This window comes from Dermacentor andersoni, chromosome 2 (genome assembly GCF_023375885.2).
Source record: "Dermacentor andersoni chromosome 2, qqDerAnde1_hic_scaffold, whole genome shotgun sequence".
Taxonomy (NCBI): Eukaryota; Metazoa; Arthropoda; class Arachnida; order Ixodida; family Ixodidae; genus Dermacentor; species Dermacentor andersoni.
In genome coordinates this window covers 83,159,503-83,186,975 of record NC_092815.1, presented here as the reverse complement: position 1 = coordinate 83,186,975, position 27,473 = coordinate 83,159,503, and the positions used below count along the sequence as shown (strand labels likewise).

The 27,473-nt window shown below is 48.4% G+C and overlaps 1 protein-coding gene across 1 annotated transcript in view; it reads left to right on the top strand.

The window, feature by feature from the left end:
* Window positions 1-26,841, top strand: part of LOC126541765 (cathepsin B-like) — a 39,146-nt gene extending 12,305 nt beyond the window's left edge. The window contains exons 3-7 of the mRNA XM_050188697.3: window positions 7,200-7,324; window positions 20,765-20,997; window positions 22,887-23,003; window positions 23,767-23,895; window positions 26,537-26,841. Coding sequence (XP_050044654.1) covers window positions 7,200-7,324; window positions 20,765-20,997; window positions 22,887-23,003; window positions 23,767-23,895; window positions 26,537-26,613 — 681 coding nt within the window. The 3' untranslated portion in view covers window positions 26,614-26,841. The remainder of the gene's footprint in view (window positions 1-7,199; window positions 7,325-20,764; window positions 20,998-22,886; window positions 23,004-23,766; window positions 23,896-26,536) is intronic.
* The last annotated feature ends 632 nt before the right edge of the window (window positions 26,842-27,473 follow it).

Genomic DNA, 27,473 nt, shown 5'->3' with positions numbered 1-27,473 from the left:
ATGGAGGACGACAATCGCTGCACAGTCTCGCGTGCACGAGGGAGAAAAGCGGGGAGGATGCGCGCCGTCTTCCATTGCGCTCGAGCCACCGGGAGGGGGCGTCGTTGTACTTTGGCAGCAAGTGCGTATGCGCGTCCGCATGCGGCCGCGCTGACGGTATCTTGAACGCGATCTGCGTCGGAGGCAGAGTCTAGGTGCGCCGACGGCTCATCCCTTTGTGTGTGCTGTGTTCTCGCAACTCAGCTTGCGTTGAAGCGATAGATAGCACGAAGGTCACTCCGCTCGATGCTGCTGCCTCGATGCGCTTTTGAAGAAACAGGCATAACGGAATCACCTTCGGCTACAATTCTCCTCAAGTTTTCAATATACACTTATACCGTAATCGCGAAATTAAGAAAGTATAGTGGACTCTCGTTAAACGAAAACTCAAGGGACCACGTAGCTATGTTTCGATTATCAGGAGTTCCATTTACCGAGAGATTGAGCTCAATGGCACACTAGGTGCTCTTTTGAAAGATGCGTTATGGTCAACAGCAGAGAATAGCTATAGCAGGTATGATTTGTGGGGACGCCCGACTTTCACCCGTCCCTTGATATTGCCTTCTCCACATGGCGTTGAAACGTTCCAACAGGCAAAAACGACCGAAGCGATCGGAGAACGACAGATTGCACAAGCGTGCCAAGCGCGCTGCCGAAACGGATGAATAGCGACAAGCCCGACTTGGTGACGTTGCATACTAGCATCGCAAGGTCGAGGAACGTCTATCTTTGGCAACGGCTGCGACGGACATCTTCAAGCGGGACTTCATCGACAACCCGTTTGGCTTTGCGTGTTTTGTGCGTGACAAACTGTGGCACAAGAAGGACTTGGACTACGTCACGGCCCCCATGTACGCGACCTTGGCGTTGGCCTTTTCCGACGTCGTAGAATTCTCTTCGTTTAAGGTGTGCAGAACGTGTATGTCTTCGCTCGCCCAAAATAAAGTGCCTTTGTACTCCATGAGCAATGGGTATAAATATCCGCCCAAGCATTGAATAACTTTTTTATTGTGCATTGCCTCTATGCAAAACCAAGCAACCATAAGGCGGTTGTTCCGTTGAAGCGGTAATACCATTTAATCGATTTCCGTATGGCGAGATTCTCCAAATTCACAATTTCTTCCATGATGCACTTGTTGATTGTGCTTGATCGGGAATCGCCTCCACCCAAATGCATAAACCAATGTGGCAACAACTGTGCAAGGCGAACAGCGCAGGCGACGAGTCAAGCGATAAGAACAAGAGAGATGAGTTGAATGTAGAAAGAACTCTGACACCGATTCTACAGAACACATTCATTGTGTGCCACAGTACACTCATGGAATCAACGATATGCACTGTGTACTAGCCTCCGCTGCTTAGACACACACACACACACACACACACACACACACACACACACACACACACACACACACACACACACACACACACACACACACACACACACACATACACACACACACACACACACACACACACACACACACACACACACACTCTCTCCTCTCTCTCTCTCTCTCTCTCTCTCTCTCTCACGGTTGGCGTATAGCACCCCGTGCAAAAAGCATTCTCAACCACCATGTCTCATCGAAACGAAGTGTGACTTCCTAATTCGCCATGGTTGTCTCGAGTGGATGCCGGTCTGGAGGACGCCCCGCAGTGTTTACAGGCTTCTTTTTTGTATGTGCGACTTTAGAGGGACCCTTTCCTCGAACTGTCAAACGCTACAGGAGAACTTTCGCTAACCAACGTCACCTAGAAGAAAGGATCAAGCCACAACGAGCACTTACATGTCAGCTGGGACAATGGACCAGCAGCTTGGTATCTACGGAGGCGGGACGCCCTTTCATTGCAGCGGCTTGGTATATACGGAGGCTGGACGCTTTTTCCTTGCTGCAGGCTTGGTATCTACGGCGGCGGGACGTCCTTTCCGCGAACCAGCAACGCGCAAAAGAGAAGGATAAGAGTCTACAGTTCCGGACCCGCGGCTTGGTATCTACGGAAGCGGGACGCCAATCTACAGACCAGACTCTGCGCCTGTCCCGTGACGTCGACGGGAGCAATATCCCTCCCAAGATTTTAGAGAGCTTATTTAAGGGGCTCCGAAATGTACTTTTAGAACACTTCATTCTCTTCTCATCATCTTTCCCCAATCTTTGAATAAACTGTGCAGGTTTCGCACTAGAAATCGTCTCGCCCTTGCCTGGTCGCCATGGTCTACCGGATTCCTGGAGCCCGCCGACAAAAATTATGTGCAAGTTATCTGTGTATTATATAGAGCTTTGTGGGCAAATGCGCCTCTAATCATATTGCACTGTGCCGTTATTGCACTATCTGTGGGCAATGATTAACGCTTTGTCGATTCTTTTACGGAGGTCGCAGCCCACCCACGCGCACCTCCGATCAGCTATGCAGTCAACCGCGCAAGGCGTACAGCGCGTGTTGTTGTCGTTAAAGCGTTTACTAAAATAACCACAAAAAAGTTACCGGCGTACACGTGGCGCGGTTTACGGCGCCATAAACCGTAATTGGTCGTCCGTTGAACTGGGCGTCAGGCCTCGCTAAACCTGCGCAAGTGCTCTCCGCAAGTGCTCGATCGACTCGTTTACCGCCAATCAATAGAACGACGCGCGACGAGCAAGCCTGGTTGCATCGTGCGAATGGGCTCCGGAGAGCGTCCCGCGAACCACGGCGAAGAGCTCGCTGCCTCGCCCTTTGATCGATGGGGGGTTGTAATTACATAAGCCGCCGCGGTGCGCCGCGGCAGTTTGGCATGTCAGTTTGCAAGCTGTGGCGGCCGCGGGAAAGCTAAGAAAAATGCACATACAGAGCGGGAGTCAAGCACAGACAGACAGAGTGAGAGAGAGAGGAACGGACGGACGATGTATAACATGCATGGGTCGGTTTCTCCAGGCACATAACATGCTTAGCGCGGTAGTCGCGGGATCCTGGTCGATTCGAGAAACTTTCGTAGCTTTATCATTTTTTTTCCTCACTTTTATCGACCCGTTAGGCGGCGAAAACAGACAAGCGATCGAGGGCTGGCGGATTGTGGCATGGCGTGCCCAAACGAGAGTCGAGCAAAAGGGGACGAAGAAACGAAAGAAAAAGAAGCAAGAAACAAAAACACACCGAGGCCATCAGTTTGTAAGGAACGAACAGGCGGGTCGCGTATACACTTTCTTTTGCTGGAGTTGTAATCCGGGACACGGATGTTTAGTTCCCTGGCCCCAGCTCCCATGGAGACGTAATACAACTGCACTTAACGCATTGCGCGAGTAAGTGCGAGATCAGCTTGTGTTTCCGATGGAAAAGTTTCAGAGGATAAGTGGTGACCCGGGCTTGTTTGAATAAGAGTGGTCGACGAATGAATAAATCATGGACTAGCTGTTCGCCTCGGCGGGGCGAGTTGCATGGTGCGGCGCGATAGGCTCAGCGCAACATCGACGTACAGTAGGATCACACTTCCTAGGTACACTTTGTGGCGCAAAACACATTTCTTTAAAGGGGACAGAAGAAAGGAAGGAATGCAGCGAAGCGCCAATTACTGGCGCTTCACTGCATTCCTTCCTTTCTTCTGTCCCCTTTCAAGAAATGTATTTTGTGCCACAAAGTGTACCTAGGAAATCTAAGCAAGAACTTACCCGAGAAGAAGTCCTTTTAGGATTACACTATTCTGTCTTTTTTTATTCTTATAGAACACGGATATTAAAAGAAATGTTGGAATCAAATACCAAATATTTTTCTGAGAAACATAGGCAGGTGTGACAAAAGGGCGAAAAAGATGTCTATTTCCTTCAATGCTACTTGAAAATTCTTTCAAACATACAGAATGGGAAGAATCAGAATGGTAGTCACTGCGCTGTTTCCTTTGTTTACAGTGGCCACTTGAAACTAGCGGTGGAGCGATTGCATGGATCGTTTTCCATTGCTGACATGCTCAATAATTGTGTAGTAACGTATCCCGCATATACGACCACGATCAAATATTTGAAGAAATCGCATATCGAATTCTCTAATCGAACACTTTCCCACGGGACAGAGCTAGGTATCGAATATTATTAGAAATTTCCAATGATGGCACAGATTTAGCTAGAACGGTAATACGAGTGCGACAAAACGCGCTTCATGTCGTCGGCTTCACGTTTTCTTCTACGTCGCGCTGAAAGTAGCACGTACAAATAGTGATAGATTTTATTTTGCGGTGCGTTAAGGTTGTGCGCGGATAACAAATACGTTCACCACGTTAATCACGTATGCCATGACTTCACCGCTAGTAGGCAGCATTTACTTCGCAAAGACGATAATAGCTGACTACGCTCGAAAGCTGCAGAATGAGCTATGAAGGCCGCCGAGGTTTAGCTTTTCGGATTAATCTGAGCACCCCGAGGTTCTCTAGCGCGAGCCCAAATTTAACAGTTTTGGATCCAACGATTCCTGTAAGAATCACAATGCTTTCCGAGGTGCAAATGATCGAAAGAAGAGTCGAAGTGAAAACTAACGTGAAAACAAATGAAAGCAATTAATGATACTTCAAGCAACGCTCAGGATTACATAGTTTATCTGAACTTGGCGCCGCAGATCACTGACCCTTCCTGAGATTTCGAAAGTGTCCGCATGTCGCGGCATACTGTGATTAGGCGACTCGGCCACACCCTTGAAGCAGGAAACGTGACTCAAAAGACGTGCTAATAGCCTCCTAATAATTTGTGAACATAATTCGCGCCATTATATATGCGAATTTAGGGGCCTTATATGTATCAAGCTTCGATATATTATAAAAAAAATACAGTGGAAGTTTCTAAAGCCTATGGCGCAGAAACATAAAAATTACATGGGATTATACGTTTCATTTGATGAAAGCAAACATAATTGTACGTATCGCTGGTTAGTTAGTTGTATATCACCCATATACCCGCTTCACTGTATAGCTTCGCTTCATATAGATTCCAACGTGTTTGTTGAAACTGCGTAAGCTTTTCCTTTCCTTTTTATTTTACCGCCCAGATGCACAAAGTATACAATTCTGACGCTCGAAAAACAAAATGAACCAATAAGAACCAACTGGAGTGTTTCTTGCAGTGCGTGACAACTCTGTGCTCGTCCGAGTGACTGCCGAGTTATTTTTGCGCATGGTTGTTCGTGACTGCTCGCTATTTCTTTTCCTTCTTATCGGTTGTTCGTGCGCTCTTCGTGACACCTTCTCGCCGGATCGCGTGACTCTCGGCTCTTGCAGTGCGAGGGTACAAATTTCACTCAGGTTGGAAGGTGCTGTGTTCGGAAATATGGTGCCATGTCCCCGCTTGCTCCTACTCGATCACAAACAGTACGAACGTCATCCACTGGGACAGTCAACGTGCTGTATCGTAGCGTACGAGAACTGTAGGGAATGAAATTTGATGCGAGGAAAGAATTTACTGCCGCGAAAGTGGAGCCCGCATTATCTTTTTTAATATTTTTTTTTATATCTTAGAGGGCGCAAGTTGATGCTTATGCGGAGAAGATCAAAGTTTAAGACCAAGTTCACCCGCCTTTAGCTTATGCTTAGTGTTTTCACTGGCTAAAAAAGCCTCTTGTCTGAATCTTCCGGTGTGTCGTATGTACCTCCGAGATGTGTAATCACGCAAAATTTACACTTTCGATAGCAAATTTTACGTAGTTTTCGGATTAGGAGCAACCGAACATATGAGAAGAACGGAGGACTCGCACAGCGCTGACTTCCAACACTGCTTTATCTGAAAGAGCATGTCACATATAAACAGGCCAATATAAAAACCGCACTAAAAATAAAGAAAAAAAAAACGAAACTGATATACCGCGATGGACGCCCAGATATATACAGCAACTCTTTACTGCAGAGACAAGTGATGTGCAGTGTACTCTACCAGTTGGACAATCGTCCACTATCAGAACTCAAAGCTTCAGGTCAGTGCACCCAAAAAGCATCCGAGCTGAAGGCCTTACTCGCGTTATTAAGGTTCCTGCGGTCTACTGAGCTTCACGATCTACTTTAAGAACGCTGCCCCCTACCGCTCTTCAGTGTACGCGGTTTGTGTTCGTTTTTCTTTCTCTCTATCACCCCTTCCACTCTTTTTCTTTTTATCCCCATTAACCCTTCCCCGTCCAGGGTAGCCAAGTGGAACTACCTCAAGTTAACCTCCCTGCCTTTCAATGCATCCTTTTCCCTCTATCTCTGTTTACTGCAGAGTGCTAGTGACGTCGTACAAGCGCACGCCGCTAATTCTTCGACTAATCTCCCTTGCTCAGAGGATCTGTTCTTCTAGATGTGTAATCACGCAAGATTTTACTTGCGGTAGCAAGTTATACGTAGCGTTTTCATCGGTTAGGCAAGCCTATTCTCTGAATCTTCCTGTGTATCACATGTGCCTCCGAGATACGCAATAAAGCAATATTTTACTTGTGAATTAGAGTTTGGATTAGGTGGCGTGATCTTATCCGAAACCTTCTGAGTGTCATAAGTATAATCACGCAATAAAAAAAAAGAACACAACGAGAAAGGCAGTTGGGGACGCAAGGGTTTTTACCAAAATAGCGGAGGCAACAACCGTCATTCGCCATGTGCACGCTAGATAGCGCCATAATACCATGCCGCAGCAAAGTCAGATGTCGCACCGAGGCGTCTAGACTTTTGAGTTTTGTTAGCACAAGGTGCGCCAATGAGCACCCAAAGCAGTAATTGAGGAACAGGAGCACGTGCAGCCTATACCGTAAAAAAGTATTGGTCAGTCGGCCATGGTTGGCAACGAACAAGTTACTTTTTATTTTTTTTTTGTGTTTGTGATATGATATACGTCAACGATGACATGAACAAGTGAAACATGAACTTGACTAGCGCAAGTCATTTCAGTCCCAGTTTTGCGTCAAAAGCCACCAGAATTTCCATTTATTTTCTGGTGTCTACATCAACGGCAACAGCAAAGGGGGCTTGTTCGTTCAACAGCGATCCATGAGGGCGATATTTTTTTGCTCTAACTATAGAGGATAAAAACACGTGAGGAGGCAGACAAGTGCGACGCGTGCTTCCGTCTCTCTCTTCACGTATCTTCGTCCCAGTTCGAGCGAAAAATCCCGCCGTCATGGACGGACTGCAGTTGTCGACTCGCCCAAACCATGTACCCCGATCATTTGTTCAACAGGCTTTTGGGGCCGTGGAAGCCATGTCGGACCGGACCTGCATCCATTCTCCGGCTGGAGGACCTAAGGCGGTCGTCCACCTTTCCGCTGACGATTTGCTGTCATGCTGCAGAACCTGCGGGATGGGGTGAGTGGACAGGATCGAGTGTTTCGAGCTTTCCGCTGCCTTTTATTCAGAATCCCTTCGTTTGCCCCTTCGTCCTTCGTATGGCGGTATAGTGCCTGCCTCCGCATTCCCGCCGGCTCACACACACACACACACACACACACACACACACACACACACACACACACACACACACACATATATATATATATATATATATATATATATATATATATATATATATATATATATATATATATATATATATATATATATATATATATATAGTGCTACGGCACAATATGCGCGATCACGAAAGGCCAGCAGTGTGAAGACGACGACGACGATTAGAAGCTAGCGCGGGCTGTTGCCTCTTGGCCAAGCGCAGCGTATTTTCCTTGTAAATATATTTGTACATAGCTTTTCGTCTGCGTCTTCCTACGTAACATATCTGGTGGAGGTGGACGTTCCCTGTACCTCGTCACGGAGCTTCGCAGTGGACGGTACGTCGAGCCTTCCTTCATGGCTCCCGGCGGGCCAAGATGGGGAAGACGTCGATGACTGGATCAGCCTGTATGAACACGTCAGCCGCAATAACCGGTGGGACCCTACTATTATGCTCGCCAACGTAGTCTTTTACCTCGGTGGCACACCTCGAGTTTGGTATCGCACGCACGAAGATGAGCTCACCAGTTGGGATTCACTTAAGACACAGCTTCGAGACTTGTTCGGCAACCCCTACGGTCAACAACTTGCCGCGCAGAAGGCGCTTTCCGGCCGTGTGCAGACGTCAACAGAGCCCTATGTCACGTACATTCAGGACGTCTTGGCTCTGTGCCGCAAAGTTGACACCCACATGACTGAGTCAGACAAGGTTTCCCACATCCTCAAAGGCATTGCCGATGACGCCTTCAACTTGCTCGTTTGCAACAACGTAGCGACGGTGGATGCTGTTATAAGAGAGTGCCGCCGCCTGGAACTCGCCAAAAGCCGACGTATTGACCAGCAGTTTGCCCGTCTGCCCAACACCCCAGCGACATCTTCCTGTGCCGACGCTCCTCGTCCCAACAACACTGCCGATGTTACCAGGATCGTCCGGCGTGAGATCGAGGCCGCCTATCCGGCTGCCTTCGACTCCAGTCCCACCAACACATCTGCAGTCACGGTCTCACTGATCCAGGCAGTTGTCCGCCAGGAGTTTGAAAACATGGGTCTTCACACCATCTGCTCGGCCCATCGCCCTAATACCCGCCCGGCTTCTTCGATTTCGCCCCGTCCCGCATCTTCTTGCCCACCACGTTTCCGCAACCCATCTGAATGGCGCACTGCTGACGACAAGCCTATTTGTTTCCACTGCCATCGAATCGGGCACATTTCTCGGCACTGTCGTAGTCGCTGGAGTTCCCCGAGCCGGCCTACTTATACTGCCTACTCTCGCCCCTCAGGTGGCCTTTCTCGTCCCTATGCCGCACGCTCCGATAATGCCGCCACTGATTCTCCTGCAACGAACCGCCCCTATTCTCGTTCGCCTTCGCCCCAACGACGACAATCTCGCTCTCCCCAGCCCCGTCGCTCCTATTCGCCGACTCCCTTCGGACGCCACTCCCAGCCGGAAAACTAGACGATGCAGCGCCTCGAGGTGACGCTGCATTGCTCCCTACGCCGCCAAATCCTCTACTGACTTTGCCCACTCATCTGAACCTTCTTGACGTGCAAGTCGACGGTGTTTCTGTGTCTGCTCTCATAGACACTGGGGCGCATTTGTCCGTAATGAGCGCTGACCTTCGTAACCGGCTCAAGAAAATTATCACGCCCGCCACGACGCCTGTTGTCCGTGTCGCCGATGGCGGAACAGCCCCCGTAATTGGTATGTGTACCGCCCGCGTCTCCTTCGCCGATCGCTCAACAATCGTGCTATTCACAGTCATCGCCCACTGTCCCCACGACATCATCCTCGGCTTAGACTTCCTTTCCGCACATTCTGCTCTCATCGATTGTTCCGCCAGTACTCTCCGCCTTGACCTGCCTGTTCTGGATCCTGCTGAACCACACCCCAGTCGCCTCAGTTCCGCCGACTTCGTTCGCTTGCCACCTTCGGCACTGACCTACGTTGACCTAGTGTCATCCCCACCAGTCCCCGACGGTCACTACATCGCGGCTCCTATGCAAGACGTCCTCCTTACACATGGGATCACAGTACCCCATACAGTTTTATCTATTACGGCGAATTGCGTCTGCCTGCCAGTGGTCAACTTTGGCTTGACGACACAAGTGCTGCCACGTGGGATGTCTTTGGCCCAGCTTTGTTCATTCGAGGATCACTCAGTAGCATCCATTGCAGTAGACGACACTTCATCCGATACTCCTCTACCATCGCAGTCGGCAAATTGTACCATCGCTGACTTACGGAAAATGATTGCCCCCGACTTGCCCTCCGAGCACGCTCGTGAACTCTACCGCGTTCTGTTTTCCTACCACGATATTTTTGACTTTAACGATCGTCCTTTAGCCCAAACTACAGCTGTCAAACATCGCATTAATACCGGCGATGCCCCTCCTATTCATCGCCGCCCGTATCGAGTGTCACCAGCTGAGCGTCAAGTTATTCACGCAGAAGTTCGCAAAATGCTTGCCAAGAACATTATTGAACCATCATATAGTCCATGGGCGTCACCTGTAGTACTGGTCAAAAAGAAGGATGGCTCATGGCGCTTTTGCGTGGATTATCGGCACCTTAACAGGGTTACCAAAAAGGACGTGTATCCCCTACCTCGGATTGATGACGCCCTTGACTGCCTCCACGGTGCTCGCTATTTCTCTTCTATTGACCTTCGCTCCGGCTACTGGCAGATTGCCGTGGACGATCTCGACCGCGAGAAGACTGCTTTTGTCACACCCGACGGTCTTTATCAATTCAAAGTGATGCCGTTCGGTCTATGTAACGCCCCTGCCACTTTTGAACGTATGATGGACTCCCTTCTTCACGGTTTCAAATGGTCCACGTGCCTGTGCTACTTGGACGACGTTATCGTATTCTCCCCAACGTTCGCTACGCACCTCGAGCGCCTCTCAGCAGTCCTGGACGTTTTTCGGCGAGCCGGTCTGCAACTCAACGCATCGAAGTGCCAATTCGGCCGTCGCCAGATTACCGTCCTTGGACATCTCGTTGACGCGAACGGAGTGCAACCGGACCCAGGCAAGATCCATGCTGTTACGCTCTTCCCTGTTCCGAAGTGTGTCAAGGATGTGCGCAGCTTCATCGGCCTTTGTTCGTACTTCCGCCGTTTCGTGAGAAATTTCGCCGCCATAGCACGACCACTAACCGACCTTTTGAAAAAAGACGCTCCTTTCCAGTGGGGCGATAACGAGGCCTCTGCATTCTCTCATCTAATCGACATTCTCACAACGCCTCCCGTTTTGGCCCATTTCGATCCTTCTGCGCCTACCGAAGTCCGTACTGATGCCAGCGGTCACGGAATTGGAGCAGTACTGGCACAACGCCAGCGTGGCCACGACCGTGTTATCGCTTACGCCAGCAGGCTCCTCTCACCCGCGGAGCGCAACTATTCCATCACTGAGCGTGAGTGTCTGGCCCTAGTTTGGGCGGTTGCGAAATTCCGCCCATACTTATATGGCCGATCCTTTTCCGTTGTCACAGACCATCACGCGCTTTGCTGGTTATGCTCACTGAAAGATCCTACAGGAAGACTTGGTCGCTGGGCCTTACGCCTCCAAGAATATTCGTATACTGTCACCTATAAATCTGGCCGACTACACAAGGACGCTGACTGCCTGTCTCGCTACCCGGTCGACGAGCCTGACGACGCCGACAGTAGTAGCGCCAACGGCATTTTCTCTGTCTCTGCCTTCGGTAACATCGCCGATGAGCAGTACCGAGACCTATCGCTGCGAGCACTTATCGAGCGTCTGCGCTCTACACCTACCGACGCATCCGTTCGCCGATATGTCCTCCAGGGTGGCATTCTGTATCGAAGGAACTTCCTCCCTGACGGCTCTGACCTTCTTCTTGTCGTGCCAAAACAGCTACGACAGACTGTGCTCTTTGAGATGCATGACGCACCCACTTCAGGACATCTTGGGGTAACCCGCACGTACGACCGCGTCCGCCGCCGCTTCTATTGGCCTGGTCTCGCTCGCTCCGTTCGACGCTATGTTGCTGCCTGTGATCCCTGCCAGCGTCGGAAGACACCTCAGGTGCTACCTGCCGGTCATCTCCAGCCGATCACCGTCCCTGTGGAACCGTTCTTTCGTGTTGGATTAGACCTGCTCGGTCCCTTTCCCACGTCATCTTCTGGGAACAAATGGGTAGCCGTCGCGACTGATTACGCCACCCGATACGCTATCACTCGGGCTCTCCCTACCAGCTGCGCCACTGACGTCGCGGACTTTCTCTTGCGTGACATTATCTTGCTTCATGGCGCCCCGCGACAGCTGCTGACTGACCGTGGTCGAAACTTCCTCTCGAAAGTTATCGCTGACATTGTGCGTTCCTGCTCCATTCAACACAAACTGACTACTTCATACCATCCTCAAACCAATGGCCTGACAGAGCGGTTAAACCGTACTCTTACCGATATGCTGGCCAAGTACGTTTCCAAGGACCACCACGACTGGGACATTGCCCTTCCTTACGTAACATTTGCGTACAATTCTTCCCGGCACGACACCGCCGGATTTTCTCCCTTTTATCTACTGTACGGTCGCGAACCTACCTTGCCCCTAGACACGGCACTTCCTCCTGCTGCGGTCTCAACAAGCGAGTATGCGCGCGACGCCATCGCCCTCGCTGACCATGCACGCCAGCTTGCCCGTGCTCGACTGACGGCCTCACAGACCACTCAGCAGTGTCAGTACAACGCCCGCCATCGTGACGTACAGTTTTCACCTGGTGCGCTCGTGCTCCTGTGGTCGCCCTCTCGTCACGTCGGACTTTCAGAGAAGCTCCTTTCGCGATACACAGGGCCCTACCGCGTGCTGCGCCAGGTGACGCCTGTGACTTACGAAATTGCTCCTGTGGCCTCAACCTCGTCCTCTCCTGTGGCATCTAGTGATGTCGTACACGTCAGTAGGCTCAAGGCCTACTACACTGCTTCCGAGTCCGATCTTTAGTCGCTCCGGGACGGCGCTTTTGCAGCCGGGGGTAGTGCTACGGCACAATATGCGCGATCACGAAAGGCCAGCAGTGTGAAGACGACGACGACGATTAGAAGCTAGCGCGGGCTGTTGCCTCTTGGCCAAGCGCAGCGTATTTTCCTTGTAAATATATTTGTACATAGCTTTTCGTCTGCGTCTTCCTACGTAACAATATATATGTATATATATATTCCTCTAGCCAGCACTGGGGGAAGAGGAAGCTTACAGAAAACCAACACTCATGGCTTGGTAACCCGAAGTGTGCGGCGTAAACTGCAGCCCAGGTTACCTAAACGAGTATGGTTCCTGGAGATTCACACACTGTTTGTCATTGCGTTAGCCGCCGTTAAACACATTGTGGTAATCGGTCGAAACGGGGAGGTATACAGTATAGCCGGCGCAATAGACAGACAACCAACAGAACAAAGTGTCCATTGATTCGTTTTCACCACCTGTTTTTCTATCGCGTGCACCGTTCATACCTCGTCATAGCAATCATTATCACCACCACCACCATCACCACCACCACCATCGTCGTCGTCGTCATTGTCGAGACACGTAACGCGATACGAATGCAGCGTACAGCTAGCGACGTAGTACACCGAACGCCTGTTCTGGAGTTCTGTTCTGGAGTTCTGTTCTGGAGATGTTCAGGTGATATGTACTTGATTGGTAGGCAGACCATTGCACAAGACTGCTCTGTGAGTCAAAAATAGCTCGTTTCGACAGACCTGACAACCTAATCTTAAACCTCAACTAAGAAATGGCCTGATAGCGAGATTGCTTGAGCAACTTAGAGAGGGCCTCAGCTTTCGAGAAAAAGAAAACTACTTTGATGGGTACATTCTTATCGCCACTTAAAGGACAATACCGTCAAGTTCTTTTGAAGAAGCCGAAATGGAGAAGGCGGTAGTCGCTCCTGCCTTGAAGGAACATTTGCAACATAGAATGAACAAAGAGATGACGAAACTCTTCGCTTGTCTCGTCGCAGATGTAAACTTTCAGATGGCTCGCAAGAGATCCGTTGTACGCTCGCATCGCCGTCTGTCGGACGGCAGAATTTAAATCCAGAGCTCCATTGATCGACGCCGCTGTGGTGATAGGCGGTCGGAGAGCGCAATGCGCAACACCCTGTGTAATGCGCACAGACTAAAGGCGCTCGCAAATGTGATAGCAGCTGGCTCCTTGGAATGCAAATCGCACTTGAATTCTAAGTATTCTTTTTTTCTTTCTCTCACTCGCTCTCTCTACGGAATTACAGTACCTTGACGCATTGTATTAGGGTACCAGCAGACGGTGTCAGTTAGCATTGGAGTTGTGCATGCATGAACAATTTTTTCTTAAGATGATAAGAGGATGATAATGCTGTCGAGGCAAACCGCGTTCGCTGACGCGCTCGAACTTATAATGCGTACTCAGCGGGCTAGCTAAAGTTAAATGAGAATGAACGTGCATGTTCTACGACCAAACTGGAACGCAGCGTCGCATCCGGCATGAAGTTTTTGATTGCGCAAAGGACGGAGAAACGACAAATTTAAATTTTGAAAGCCGACGTCCTGAAACACGCTGCTGTTAGCACTCCAATCAAGACAAAGGTTCGCCGGAAGATGGGGCCTCGATGTGGTCTGCAGTGGCCGAATGAAGGAAGCCTCAAGTTGGAGCTGATGTTTCAAGATGGGGTGCTTGCCTTCGTCTGGGCGAGAAATAGGTTCCCTGACGAAGACAACTTCTGTTGTCGAAACAGTGGCTTCAGACTGAGCTACACTTGTGTATACTTTTGAGATATTCGTTTTAAATACAGGCGCTGCGATAATGACGGTTAAGTGACACGGGCAAGAAGGAAAGACAATGACGGTGCACTATACCTTCCTTGTGTTTGAAAGAGTTGACCAGCTCGCCCTCGCCACACTACACCGGCCTTCCTGACATCCCTGGTCCAAACCAGGTCAAACTTGTCTCTCGTATGCGTCTCCTCTTACGAACTTACCGAGAGCACAAAAGAATCTTTCCAAGATCTGTGCCAAACCTAACAAAAGCCAGGGTTAATTAATAAATTAAGTTAAGCGCAGGCAAACACCTTACCGACACCACCATTCTGCACAATGCGCATACGGCGCAAGATACCCTGATGCGCCATACACAATATGGAGCCCATCGCTCGCAACCCTCCCACAGCACTTGGACGAAATTCGCCAGCGAGGCTCTGGACTAAGGGCTTCTGTAAACACAGCCACTTTATTAAATGAAGTTTACTCTCTTTCGCTCTCTCTGTCTTGTGCGCGTCACTAAAGCGCTATTGTCCATTGTCCCATTGAGCTGCAGTTGCTCTGACAAAAAACTAGTTTCCTTGTCGAAACATTGGCCCCAGCCTGAGATTTCCCTTGTTCGCGCACTTTTGACGATTGCCGATAGAAGAATTTTACGGTGCGTATTTGTCCTTAAAAAGGGTGGATGCCTCCAGCTAAGTCTGCCATTTCAAAGCATGTCCAAAGCTCGGTAATTAAACATTAATTAGCTACTTAGTAACGCAATCTTCGCATTCTTTCTCTCGCGAACCCTGTCCGTATGTCAGCGAAATACAATTGCAAATGACCCCTCCGATCTCCTCTGGCTGTCCCGTTATATGACGTCGTTATCATCATCATCAACAAGTTAACGACTATGGTAGGAGAAAGACCTTTTCGAGAGACCTTCAATTATACCCGTTTCTTGTCAAACCAGTAAGAGAGGGCTCCTTAATATGCATGCAACGTTGTTATCTAATCACATTATACAATCCTCTACCACGCTCAACTGCGATTCAAAATATGGTACAGACATCGGTTCAAAAAAAGAAGAAATAGCCGTAACAGAGACTGATTTCTGCTGGCACGTTATCGCATAGGTGTTTCCAGGATCTCTTGCTCTGCATAAATAGCGACTGCAGTGTGTATGCACTTAGGAGACGAGACAGAGCGAGGGCGAGGCGCTTCATCGAGGAACAAAGTCATCGACGGGAACCATCTGGCTAAGCACTATCGGATGACCCGACCCATTAGCCGGTGCCGTTCCTAGCTGTGCAATTAGAGCACTCGATATTTTGCGAATGCTAACAGAAACTCTGAACGCGCATACTGCACGTGTTGGTAGTCCATGTATTAGCATTTGTTGTATGCTATTCTGGGCGTGCGCGCCTCACATCTTGTTGATGTTCATTTTAACACAAGGAACGTAGCCACGAGAGGGACTTGTCACATATGGGGGACTGAATTGACAAAAAAAAATGCCAAAACTTGCAAGACAGAGAAGAAAACAAAACATCGAAAAGGAAAATAATTAATGTCGAATTACAACACAAATTGGTAAAGAGAAATAAGGAAAAGAACACTTGACAAAGAAAAGAAATGATATCGCAGCAGGAACGGCGTCCCTATTAACGTTATCCAGCGTCAGTGAATTTGCGAAGTGCAGCGCGAATTGCCCCGCGACTGCGATCGGTCAAAGCTTACAGCTTTAAATGATAATAATCTTTTAACCTTCCTCGTAAGCGCGTGTTGACGAAAAGGGAGTTGAAGAAAGATGTCCCCGCGATGAGGTGGAACGGCGGCAAGCAAGTCGTCCATCGTTTAGTTCTTCAATACAAAAGAAGAAAATTTCGGAGCTAAAGAGGTCGAACCTTTAAAGATTAAAAGGAAAGAAGGAACAATTAAAGAAAGAGACAGAAAAGAAAGTTCGGCAACACGTTACACGAAGCCGAAAGCCTGCTGCACACTTAGTAATGCATTAAGCTATGCAATCGGAGGGCCAGACCTGGCAAGACATAACGAGCCGCAGTGTGAAGTACACGTGTGGCGCACTAGGTCGACCTCCTCAACGACACATGCGAGCACCTAATGCAGTACCGCAAGGTGCAGCATGCTTGTCGCCAGTAAGTGTTACAAATGTGCAACACAAGCCGAACACAGTTACGTTGTATACTCTATGCAGGGGAAAGCAGCACTAGCGGTCGAACCCCTTGCTCCCGTCGCTTCGCACGTCGCACCTCATTTCTCGCTTGGCGAAGATCTGAGGCCGTAGCGTACTTCCGAGGCCTACCGTGCAATCCGTTAGGTCCAGGCGAGTGTCCCCCATTGCCGTCTTTCACGCTTCGCAGTCGACTGTCGCCACAACCGTCGCCGCGTGACGTAAGCGACGCAACACCTATTTGTCTGTCTGGGCGCGCCGCTCGTTCTTCTCTCCAGCCGCCGCTCGCTCGGAAAAGGTCATGTGTTTCATTTTTTTTTACCACCCACTGTACACTGCCTTTCTTCAAGGCCATCGCGCAACGAGCCACTCGGGGCGTTCGCCTTAAGAAGATAAGGACGAAAAAACAGTGAAAGGTGGTCAACGACACTTCACATTGAGGGAATATGCAGTGATCCGGCTTTCCATAGAAAAAGTAAGTTCTCGGAAGTCGACTGAACAGGGCGTACGATCCATAGTACTTTAACGGTAAAATCTGTCTGAAGCGAGCGTTCGTCAGAAAGGCTAATGGGGGAAGACGGAAAATATGTTCACGCATAGGTGACGTGGCTTGAGAATCTGCACATCAATTCCAGTTAAGATTTCCTTCTCATGTCCAGATATCCCCACGAGGTTCTTGAAGAGCAGCTCTAGAGGTATTTGCCTTTTATATTTTACTACAAAAGCAATTTTATTGCGAAAGCAATTACATGGACACTCCAGGCGCATTTCTGCCGTTGCCGTCGCCGTGACGTTCCGTATAAAGCCCAACGGCACTAAAATCGTCACCGCCCGCCGTATACCGTATGTGCGAGCGAAAGCGTGCGAGGGTGAGCCGGTAATCGCGGCTCAATCTTGCGCACTGAAAGTAGGAAAGAAAGGAGGAAGCGCGCTGCCTTCCGTCGAGCGCAAGGCTTCGGGGGGAGGGTAGAGAGAGGGGCGCGTTCTACTCCGGGCGGCTGGGCGGCCGCGCGCGCCCGGCCGTGCTGCTGTATCTTGAAAGCCATCTGCGACGGGCACAGAGTCTACTGCGCTGTGTTTTCACGGCTTAGTTCGCGTTGATGCGAGCGGCAACACGTATGTCACGTTAGTGACAACTCTGCATGCCTCCGTCACGAATGATAACTTCTTCGACGGCAAAGAATTCCGCGTTCCACGGAGCTGTCTAGGTTGCACCGCCAGAGACGAGTACGGCTGACAATGAGTTCTCGAGCCTAACGTCACCAAGATCATCACGGACTCGCAAGCTGCATACAAGAACTACAGATCTGGCTGGGTGTCCCTTGCGGCACTAAATATCCTCGGAAAAGTTGCGCCTCCTAAACAAAAAGTCGAACTAGTTTGGGTCCCGGCTCACTCCTCAGTTGAGGGCAACGAATATACTCATCAACAGGCTCGAGCGCTAAACTCCCGGGCCACCGAGGAGAAGGCAAGGGGATGGCAACCCATCACCAGTTACATAGATATAGTCAAATATTACAGGGACGGTAGGAAGACATTCCCGCACCCCCACCACTCCTTGACCAGAGCCGAACAAACAATTAATATACAGGCAAATCCAGGCAGGATCCTTTCCCCACCCCTGCCTCCAGAACAAAATATACACAGAAAGATACAAGGATACATGTCCTCACTGCAATACACTAGGTACCCTTCGGCGCGTCATAGGAGAGTGCAATTTTCCCAAAGACCACCCCCCACCTATACCCATAACTAACCCCCCTTCTATACCCACCCTTTACGAGCGATGGGAGATCATGCTATCCAGCCCCGCCCTGCAAGACCAGCTCCGACTGTTCCACAGGGGCCAGGCGGCCCTGGAAGCATATGGAGCCCGTGAAGAGGGAGCCACTCCATCAGACGCTTAACGCGTTCCATTTCATAATGGACCAGTTAAATTGTTCCTCTTTCTCTTTCGAGTCTTGTTCAATGAAGAACTTATCATCATACACTTCTTGGCCTAAATAAATATTTTCTTTCCTTCTGATTTATACTCCCGAAATGTGCGCTTCATCCATGGGTAATACACATTGCAATGTGGTGCTTGCAAACGAATTTGTGACTACTTTCATTGTTTCTATGGCCACTCAGCAGCCGCAGCTTCTGTTGTAACCTGATTTGGTTAAGAAATGAAACAGTCCTAATTTATTTTATTTTTTTACCATGTCTTGAGTGCGAATCTTCTCGGTTTGTCTGTGCCACCTGTAACGCGCATGATAGTTCAGGCTGAAATATAATTGGCTTAAAAGCTTATTGCACTATATGAATGGAGCAGTGTAGAAGTGTTCACTGTGAAACAGCGTTACACCCACATGCGTGATTACCATAAGTTTGCCCTTGCTCGAGAACTGGAAACATTAGTTTGAACCTCACTCAAATACAGCTGAAATCTAGATGCTGTAAGGAAGTCGAAGTTCTTCCCAGATACTAAAACGTCTGAGCCTTCATGTGTTAGTAGTACAGATCATTCGTCATATTTTTTGGTACACTTTTTAGCTCACAGCACACGTACAAGTGCGTAAGCGCGCCGTCAGTACTTCAAAGCGAACAGCGCGCCGTCCTGTCATCCCTGCTGTGTCCTATCTTTCAGTCGGTTAGCCCTGTTTAACGACAAAGTGGTTCTTGGCGTGCACAGGCGAATTTCTGTTCGATGACGACGACGACGATGATGATGAAGATTTATTGGCATTCCCTTTGAAATGGGTCGGTTAAAAATAGCCACCTAGCCTGCTTGACCTAATCCGACAAGAGAGAGAGAGAGAGAGAGAGAGAGAGAGAGAAATTTGTTTACAGAAAAGCAGAGAAGTCGGCCTGAGCTATAACTTGCTCTGGCCTGCTACTCTACACTGGGGAAAAGGGACGGGGACAATATATACATGCTTATCAATTTAGCATCTGGCCTACATGTATACCTTTCTTCCTTAAAACCTCTTTATCTGTATCTCGATATTGGTAGCAATCCAGACAGCACCACCTGGCCTCAGTGAAGACGACGCGGCAGAAGCAGATGTTGTTGCGCGCTCTTTCAAAAGTGTTCCTTAAAAAAAAACCACTAGAACAAAAATAACCCGCAGGTCCTCATGCTACACTTAAACGACTGTAATGCTTTATCATCGGCGCCTCCCTAGTATCACTTCATAGATGGACAATCACCAAATGATACGGAGTTTCGAGTATCTATGCTCGTCCGGCAACCTCCTCCTGATTATGATAATGATGACCTCTAACGTAATCAGCTTGGAATCGGAGTGGCGACAAATAGTCGTCTCGCCTGTCTACTTATGTTTCGCCGTATCGTAATGTAGCGCTCTGCATATCACTGCTTTATTTCGCAAAGTTACCTACGCGTGTGACGGTCCCACCCCTATCTCTTCCTTCCTTTAGAGCGCAGCTCTTAGGCGCAGCTCTTAAACGCCCGTTCCTGCGGCGAGCGTCGGCGTCCTACCTAGTAACCGAGAGAACGAGCAGAGCGAAAGATGAGAGGGAACGCAGAGGGCGACGGGGGGTGGAAAAAGCGGCCAGAGCGAGGAGAGCGTGAGAGGAAAGCGGAGGTGGAGGGTATGGGGACAACCTGAGAAGAAAAGCGTAGTGCCGCGCACGAAGAACTTTGCGGCGACGATGACTACGAGATGGCGCCATTGTAGCACGCGTCGTCTGTATGGGAAGAAAGCGCTGCATGAGCAGATATTATCTGCGGCGGCTGCTGTGAGTCACGCCCACGCATGTCACCCTCGCGCTTCGTATCGCAATCTCTCGACTAACGAGGCAGTCACGCCCCACTTAGCCCCGTTTGAAAGATGCCGCATGAGACAGATGGTCGGCGCCAGCCAATATATCACTAAATGAAGGCGCGTATAGAGTTTCGCTTTGGGGAGTATCGTAATCGTGGTGAATTTTTTTGTTTCTCACCGATACTCTGAGCATGTGCTTGCTTATCTCGACTGCTCACGAGTTAACGCTTCTACCAGCTTCGAACCTCGGCGCTTCTGCATTAAAAGAAAGAAAACCTTTACGAGGACATTGCGCAATCACACCAATATCCGGCCACCCAGGTCTTTTACACTGCCTCGGCGATAGGCCCGTCTCATAACGCGTCGACGCCTTGGACTTTGGACTCGTCTAATGATGTGTGCGGTTGCAGACTGGTTGAAAATTGAGCTTCTTAGCATACATTGAAAATTTTGGAGGACCTCTAAACAACGGCATTAATCCGATTTAATGCTGGCGCATTAAATCATAATGGCAATTAAGAGTGCACGAACCCTGTAGGATTTTGTTACAGAAAATCCCTCACTAACAGGAATGTGCTGTGGAACGACGACGCAGGTGCAATGGCGGTTTCCCTGGTTCCGCCTGGAGCTTCTGGGTGCACAAGGGCATCGTCACAGGCGGCAACTACGACTCGGACGACGGCTGCATGCCGTACCCAATCAAGGCATGCGACCACCACGTCAACGGCACCCTGGGACCCTGCGACAAGAAGATCCCGCCCACGCCACGCTGCGTGCACATGTGCCGAAAGGGTTACGACGTCAGCTACAGTAAGGACAAGCACTACGGTGAGCAATTGCAATTCTTTGCAATTCGAATAGATGCACACGAAGTGATGCTGCAGAACTGGCGAGGGTGTATGCACTTCGATGTGCTTGAGTGCTTGAAACGCGCCAGTTTCCTTGCGACACCTATAGGACGCGTTGATGCATGTACAGCCTACTTCACTTTCGTAATTCAATCTTGACTAATCTGTCTTAAACTTAGATTGGTCGTATATGCGGTAAATTAATGTAACACTAAATAACTGATATCAACTAAATAAGTAACGACTCGCTAGGCCTACACTTGAAAGGCCCGTGTCCACATTAAGGAAAACCCCTTCCCTGAAGGTACTTGCAATAGCAAGTACAATTAAGCGAATCCCGATGCTGGACATAATATTAGCGACAGGCACCGGCCAAATGAACGAAAATCTTCGCGAAATGGGCCCCTTAACTGTAAGTATTGCTGTTAGACGGAAGTTCAGATGTTTTTATTACTCATTCGTGTTACCAGCGTAAGATAAATAAGGAACAAAAAGGAGACATATCTACCACACACGTTGGTGGAGTGACAAAAATGATGCACGGACATCGCAGCGCTTGTGGTGTCTGTCTCATCTTGGTGTCTAGCTTTGTTTTGCGCTGACAACAGTAATCAAGAAAGACCTCGGCAGTATTCGCTAAACTCTCCTATGCTATAATTTTTCGTAGGGAAAATTATAGCCAATTTTGTTGCTGGACGTATGATTAGCAAAGGCGGAAGATCAAAGGCATAGAATGCTCACGAATGAAAAAAAAATGTAACTCTGGACTCTGGTCTGACTACATACAGGTTTAATATTTATTTATTTATTACACCCTCAGGGCCAAGTGATATTACGGAGGGGAGTGGTTACAGTCAGTATGAAGAGCAACACACAAACAAAAAAGAGAAACAAGCAGTATGCTGTAAAACGGCTTTGTAATGCGATGCCAGCTAAGCAATTCTTGTTTTCATTGTCAACTATGGCGGCAATGTGTACAGCAACGTGATTACACTCTTCGAATGTTCGTGGTAAAAATGAATGTAAGAGAGCATTAGTTTTTCATGATGGAATACTAACCTTGTGACAATGGTCTAGCCGAGAAGACACATAATGGCTAGATCAGTTGATCGCGCGGAGAATAATGATAAAAGATGCGATGAAAAAACACAGATGGACAACTTTACGGTGGCGTGTTAATAACGGTAGGTTGGTGCTAGATTTCATGCTGATCAGCTACTGATCTTGCTTTGAACAGGCGTGATCTAGCCAATCCTAAGCGTATACTTCATCGCAGCTGCAAAGCGTCGAGTTGCAATGTGTTCCAACTATAGAGACGTTTGACCATTCGCGAAACGCTCTCATGCACGGTGCATGTGGATGATGACTGCGCAGTTATTCGTGTTTGAATTACCGTCTGTACAACGGTAATCCAAACAGCTACAGAAAGAGACAGAAAGAGAGAGCTGTGTGGATCAGAAAGCAAACGGGTATAGACGATATTCTAATAGACATTAAGAGAAAAAAAAATGGCCCTGGGCATGTCATGTAATGCGCGGATTAGATAACCGTTGGACCATTAGGGTGACAGAATGGGTACGAAGAGAAGGGAAGCGCAGTAGAGGACGGCAGATGACTAGGTGGTGCGACGAAATTAGGAAATTTGCGGGTGCTAGTTGAAATCGATTGGCGCAGGACAGAGGTAATTGGAAATCGGAGGGAGAGGCCTTCGTCCTGCAGTGTACATAAAATAGGCTGATGATGATGATGGTGTAAAGACGGTGTACGTTGTACCGACATGTGCAGGAGGACTAAACAAAAGGGTCGGCCCAGATGGCAGCACTAATAAGAAATGTTTTTTTTTTCGTTTGTTTGCGTGCACGCGAACAGGCAACAGTTCTTACTCAGTGCCGTCGGTGCCAAAGCTGATCCAAGCAGAAATCATGACCAACGGTCCGGTAGAGGCGGACTTCACTGTCTACGCTGACTTCGTCCACTACAAATCTGGTACGTATACGCTTGATCGGCACACACGGGCCTCGAAGTAATGCCAGCCTTTGCCATATTGAGATGAGCATAGATTAAGAATGGGTGGTGGTTGCCAAAATATCTCTGGACATAACATTATAACCGGAAGCCGCCATTCCACACTGAAGAGCGGAGGGGCTCAGCAATGCAAACATCACTTTAGATGCTGACAGATGATCTTTATAAACTCCTACTGTCCATGGGCAACCTATATACGTGATACTGACAGAAAAAAAATATTATTGGCTTCTACTCAGTGCAATTAAAATTCACACTAGGTCGTGCGGATTTATGGACTACGCAGATATGTTTATTTGTGGGCTTCACTTAGAGTAAACTGTTTTACACAATGTTCAGAGTTTATGTAGGCTTACAAAGAAAAAAAAAAGAAAATGTCCACAGGGATAAAAAGAAGACTACGTCACCACAGGCTTCGCAGAGCGGCATCCAAAGTATTTAGGAATGCGGTGCAGTTCCTTTGCTGCTAACCGCAGAAGTGCGACAGAGACCAGTACCTGTGACTGCAGAGTGACGTCACGATTTTTTGCGTATCCTAGCGTGCGCATGCAACGGAAGAAAGGTCTCCTTTCCGTGCTATAAATCCCTACAGCCTTGCTCAGTCTTGTGTTCTTTTAAGTTTGTTTTCGACGGGCAATGTTCGCAAGGACCGCGGTGGTGTCGGCGCAGAACCACGCCGACGTACGCGCGCGACGCGGACTTTTACGCTTTCGCGGCCGCGCAGGCGTGTACCAGAGGCACACGGACCAGGCCTTAGGCGGCCACGCCATCCGGCTGCTGGGCTGGGGCGTCGAGGACGGCGTCCCCTATTGGATGGCCGCCAACTCGTGGAACACGGAGTGGGGAGACAAAGGTCAGTGACCCGATCCGACGCATTACATAACGTGCCTGCTTTTCCTGCCGGCGCGTATATATACGTCGGTCCCGCGGAGACGTGAAGGGATTAGAGCGAGGCGTAAATCCTTTGCATAATCCCTTGCCGCCCTTAATCCTCGAGTCCAGTTAACATGTGTGCAGCGCACTGAGGACGAGATGCGCGCAAGAAAAAAAAAAAAAAAAAAAAGAAAGAGAAACACGCGCGTGACACGCAAGAGCGCGCACGACACGCGCAAGCGGTCACGAGGAACGTAGCTCCCTTGTGTGTCGTTGTATATATGTCTTCCTGTACTATCCTCGTCTTGTTAACTAGAGCCAAGTGTCAACTATCTGATGCCAAGATTTCATTCTTCGATCAGTTACGCATCTCACGCACGTTTGAATTCTAAGCAGTGCGTGTCAGATGACAAATGACGCAAGAGTCTGGAATTATGCCGACGCCAGAGTTCAGCGTATACCATGATGTTTATTATTCATCTCTAGTTGATAGTTCACCACCAGGTATCAGCCTCGCTTGAAGTTAAACATGGTATGATTCGCTGCATGCTGATTAGGCATGCTATAGGTTATCCGCCATCTAACAGTTTCCCAAGCGCGCCATTACACGTGCTGAAGTGACAGTGTGTCGATTTGACAAAACAGAACAAGAACAAACAAACAAACAAACAAACAAACAAACAAACAAACAAACAAACAAACAAACAAACAAACAAACAAACAAACAAAATCCAGATGCATCTGTGGCCCAAACTTAACAGAACTGCTTTTGCCTGATGACCTTCCAATCACCAGAACAACGGTGTCAGGACTGTTAAGCAAAAGTCGAAATTCAAAAGGCGCAGTCATTCGTTGGCGTTACTGTAATGACGCTGGTTCTTCCACGCTTTCTCATCGCGCTCGCCGGGACGCTTTGTCAAGGTCAAGCGTTCTCATTTCATCACGTTGGCGTTTGTTGTGAGCGTAGACCACGTGTTGTTTTTATAGCTGCGTTTGTAACGTAAATACATGCGTATTTTTTTTCGTGACGGCCAATAAACTGCGATGCCAAAATCGCCTTGGATGCGCGTTCGGCTCTCGGTAGTAGGTTCAGAAAGGCACTGTAGGTCAACGACCCGCTGTCGACACCGGAAGAAGGGAAAGAAAGAAAATGACAGTGCCATTTGCTGCATAATCCACACAGTTAGCGAACGCCCGCCGCGTTGCAGGTGCGGAGTTTAGCCAGCGTCCTCTCGGACACGTCATGCGTGCGTGTCATTACGTACATGAGGCACTCAACAAAAGTGTTAAAGTTTACTAGTTAATTATGCAGGCATAATGCTTAAGAAGAGGGAAGGAAAAAGGCTGAATTCGCCCTAACCATTACGTTACAACGGTCGCTTATTATTCGTTTGAAAGCGAAAGCGATGATGTCGTTATGCGGCCAAGAGCGTGACCTCAGCAGATAGATACCTAGCCGAGTAAGATTCCAGGAGATAGAGTTGAAGAACAGTTATTACAAAGGGGTACACGAAACTGTGGCTATATGCCGCTGTGCCACATTTGCAAGAGCCAAGGAGTATAGCCTACGCCGTACCTGTGCGCCAACAACAACAACAACAACAACAACAACAACAACAACAACAACAACAACAACAACAACAACAACAACAACAACAACAACAACAACAACAACAACAACAACAACAGTTACATGCTACTAAAGCCGAGCCCATATGAGAGGCTGCACTGCCAGGCACTCGGAAGTATCTTACAACTCCCTAAGTGCGCCAGTGAGACACAACATATGATAGATATGTCCACAGTGTGCAGTTGGCTAGAACTTGGGCGCAACTACCAGCGTTCTCCAATGTGCTGCGCGAGATTCTAACTTTCTCAGGATCGCACAAATGCACACATATCACACAGACGCACAGGCCCCCCAAAGATATATGTGCAACATGATACTCTTTTGCAAACAAAAATTATAAGTATCCCTTTAATTTTAATTGCACAGTCAACAATTACAGTCGAGTAAAAAATAACACCGACAATTTGACAACGTTGCGGATTAAACACAGCCAATTTATTTGTGTCTCAAAGCTCATACTAGATCTCTCCATCGCTGTACAAACAACGAGGCCGTCGTTTCAAACGGAACTCTTGTCCTTGGACCATTTCTGTTGAGTTTACCAAGTTCAGTAAAAAAAGAAAGGAAAGAAAAGGAAAGAAAACCGGATGAAACTCAAGCACCGGAGAGTGCGTTCTTAAACTTCGCGCACTATTACGAATAGAAATGGTTAAGAAAGAGAAGGTACAAAAGTGAGGCGGGTTGCACGTACATTCACGCATTTGTATTTTACGTCTGTAGTTAACGCTAACGGTGTGTAACAGGCGATTCCAGTGATGCCGTTTACAAAATGAGACAATCTTTTTTCCCAAGCTTCACTAAACTAAAGACAGGTGACTGTGAGCTCGATCAGCTGTAACTACATGCTACGCTAAAGCGTGAGACTGCACAGTATGCAGTTTAGGCCAGAATCAACCGACGCAGCATATCTTCTCTTACCGCTCAAATACATTAATATCAAGGACGTGAGCCTGTTCTCAGATGACTGACGTGTGTGTTTTATTGATCGCAGGCTTCTTCAAGATCCTGCGCGGATCGGACGAGTGCGGAATCGAAAACGACGTCGTTGCTGGCCTCCCTAGATACTAACGTTCCTCACTGGCATTTTCTTAGCCAACGAGCGCAGCGCAAGGTGCTCGTTATCGATACGCATCTGTCGCGTCTGCTCACACACAGACCCATTCATTTTTTTACCCTTCTAGTGATATAGGATAAGGCAGGTTAATATTTGTGAGTAGTGTCGCCAATAATACTCGCGAAATAGTGTCTTGCTGCATACTATGCTTCGCGTAATAAAATTGATGGAGTTTTACGTCACCATGGCTGCACGGTGGGCTGCGAAGGGCGCCGTATAGAGGACTCCGGGTAGACTTTTGAGCATCTGGTGTCCTTTATCACGCATCCTAAGGTAAGTAAGCATGCGTTTTCGTGAGCCGCGCTCATCAAAACGTCTGCTAAGGGAGTCGAACCGCGACCTCGCTCGCTCGGCAGCAAAAAGTCGTAGTCGTGCGCCATTCCTCCGGATATGTGGCAGTTAATGAAGTCGAAGATACCGACACTTCCCGTTCATGTGGAAGCTGGGGATGGCAACGTGAATGCGCGCAGACTTCACGAATGAAAGTTAGCTTTTTTTCTCGCCACCAGTGCGTTCAACAGCTAGGTATATAATCGCCATGTCAGATAGCCATGCTTTTCATAATAATAATAATAATAATAATAATAATAATAATAATAATAATAATAATAATAATAATAATAATAATAATAATAATAATAATAATAATAATAATAATAATAAACAGCATATTTTTATGCCCACTGCAGGTCAAAGACATCTCACAGCGATAACAATTACCACCGTCCTGCGCTAGCTGATTGCAGTTTGCGCCGGAAAATTGCTGAATTTCATCACCCCACCTAATTTTCGGCCGTGGATCTACTGCGCTCTG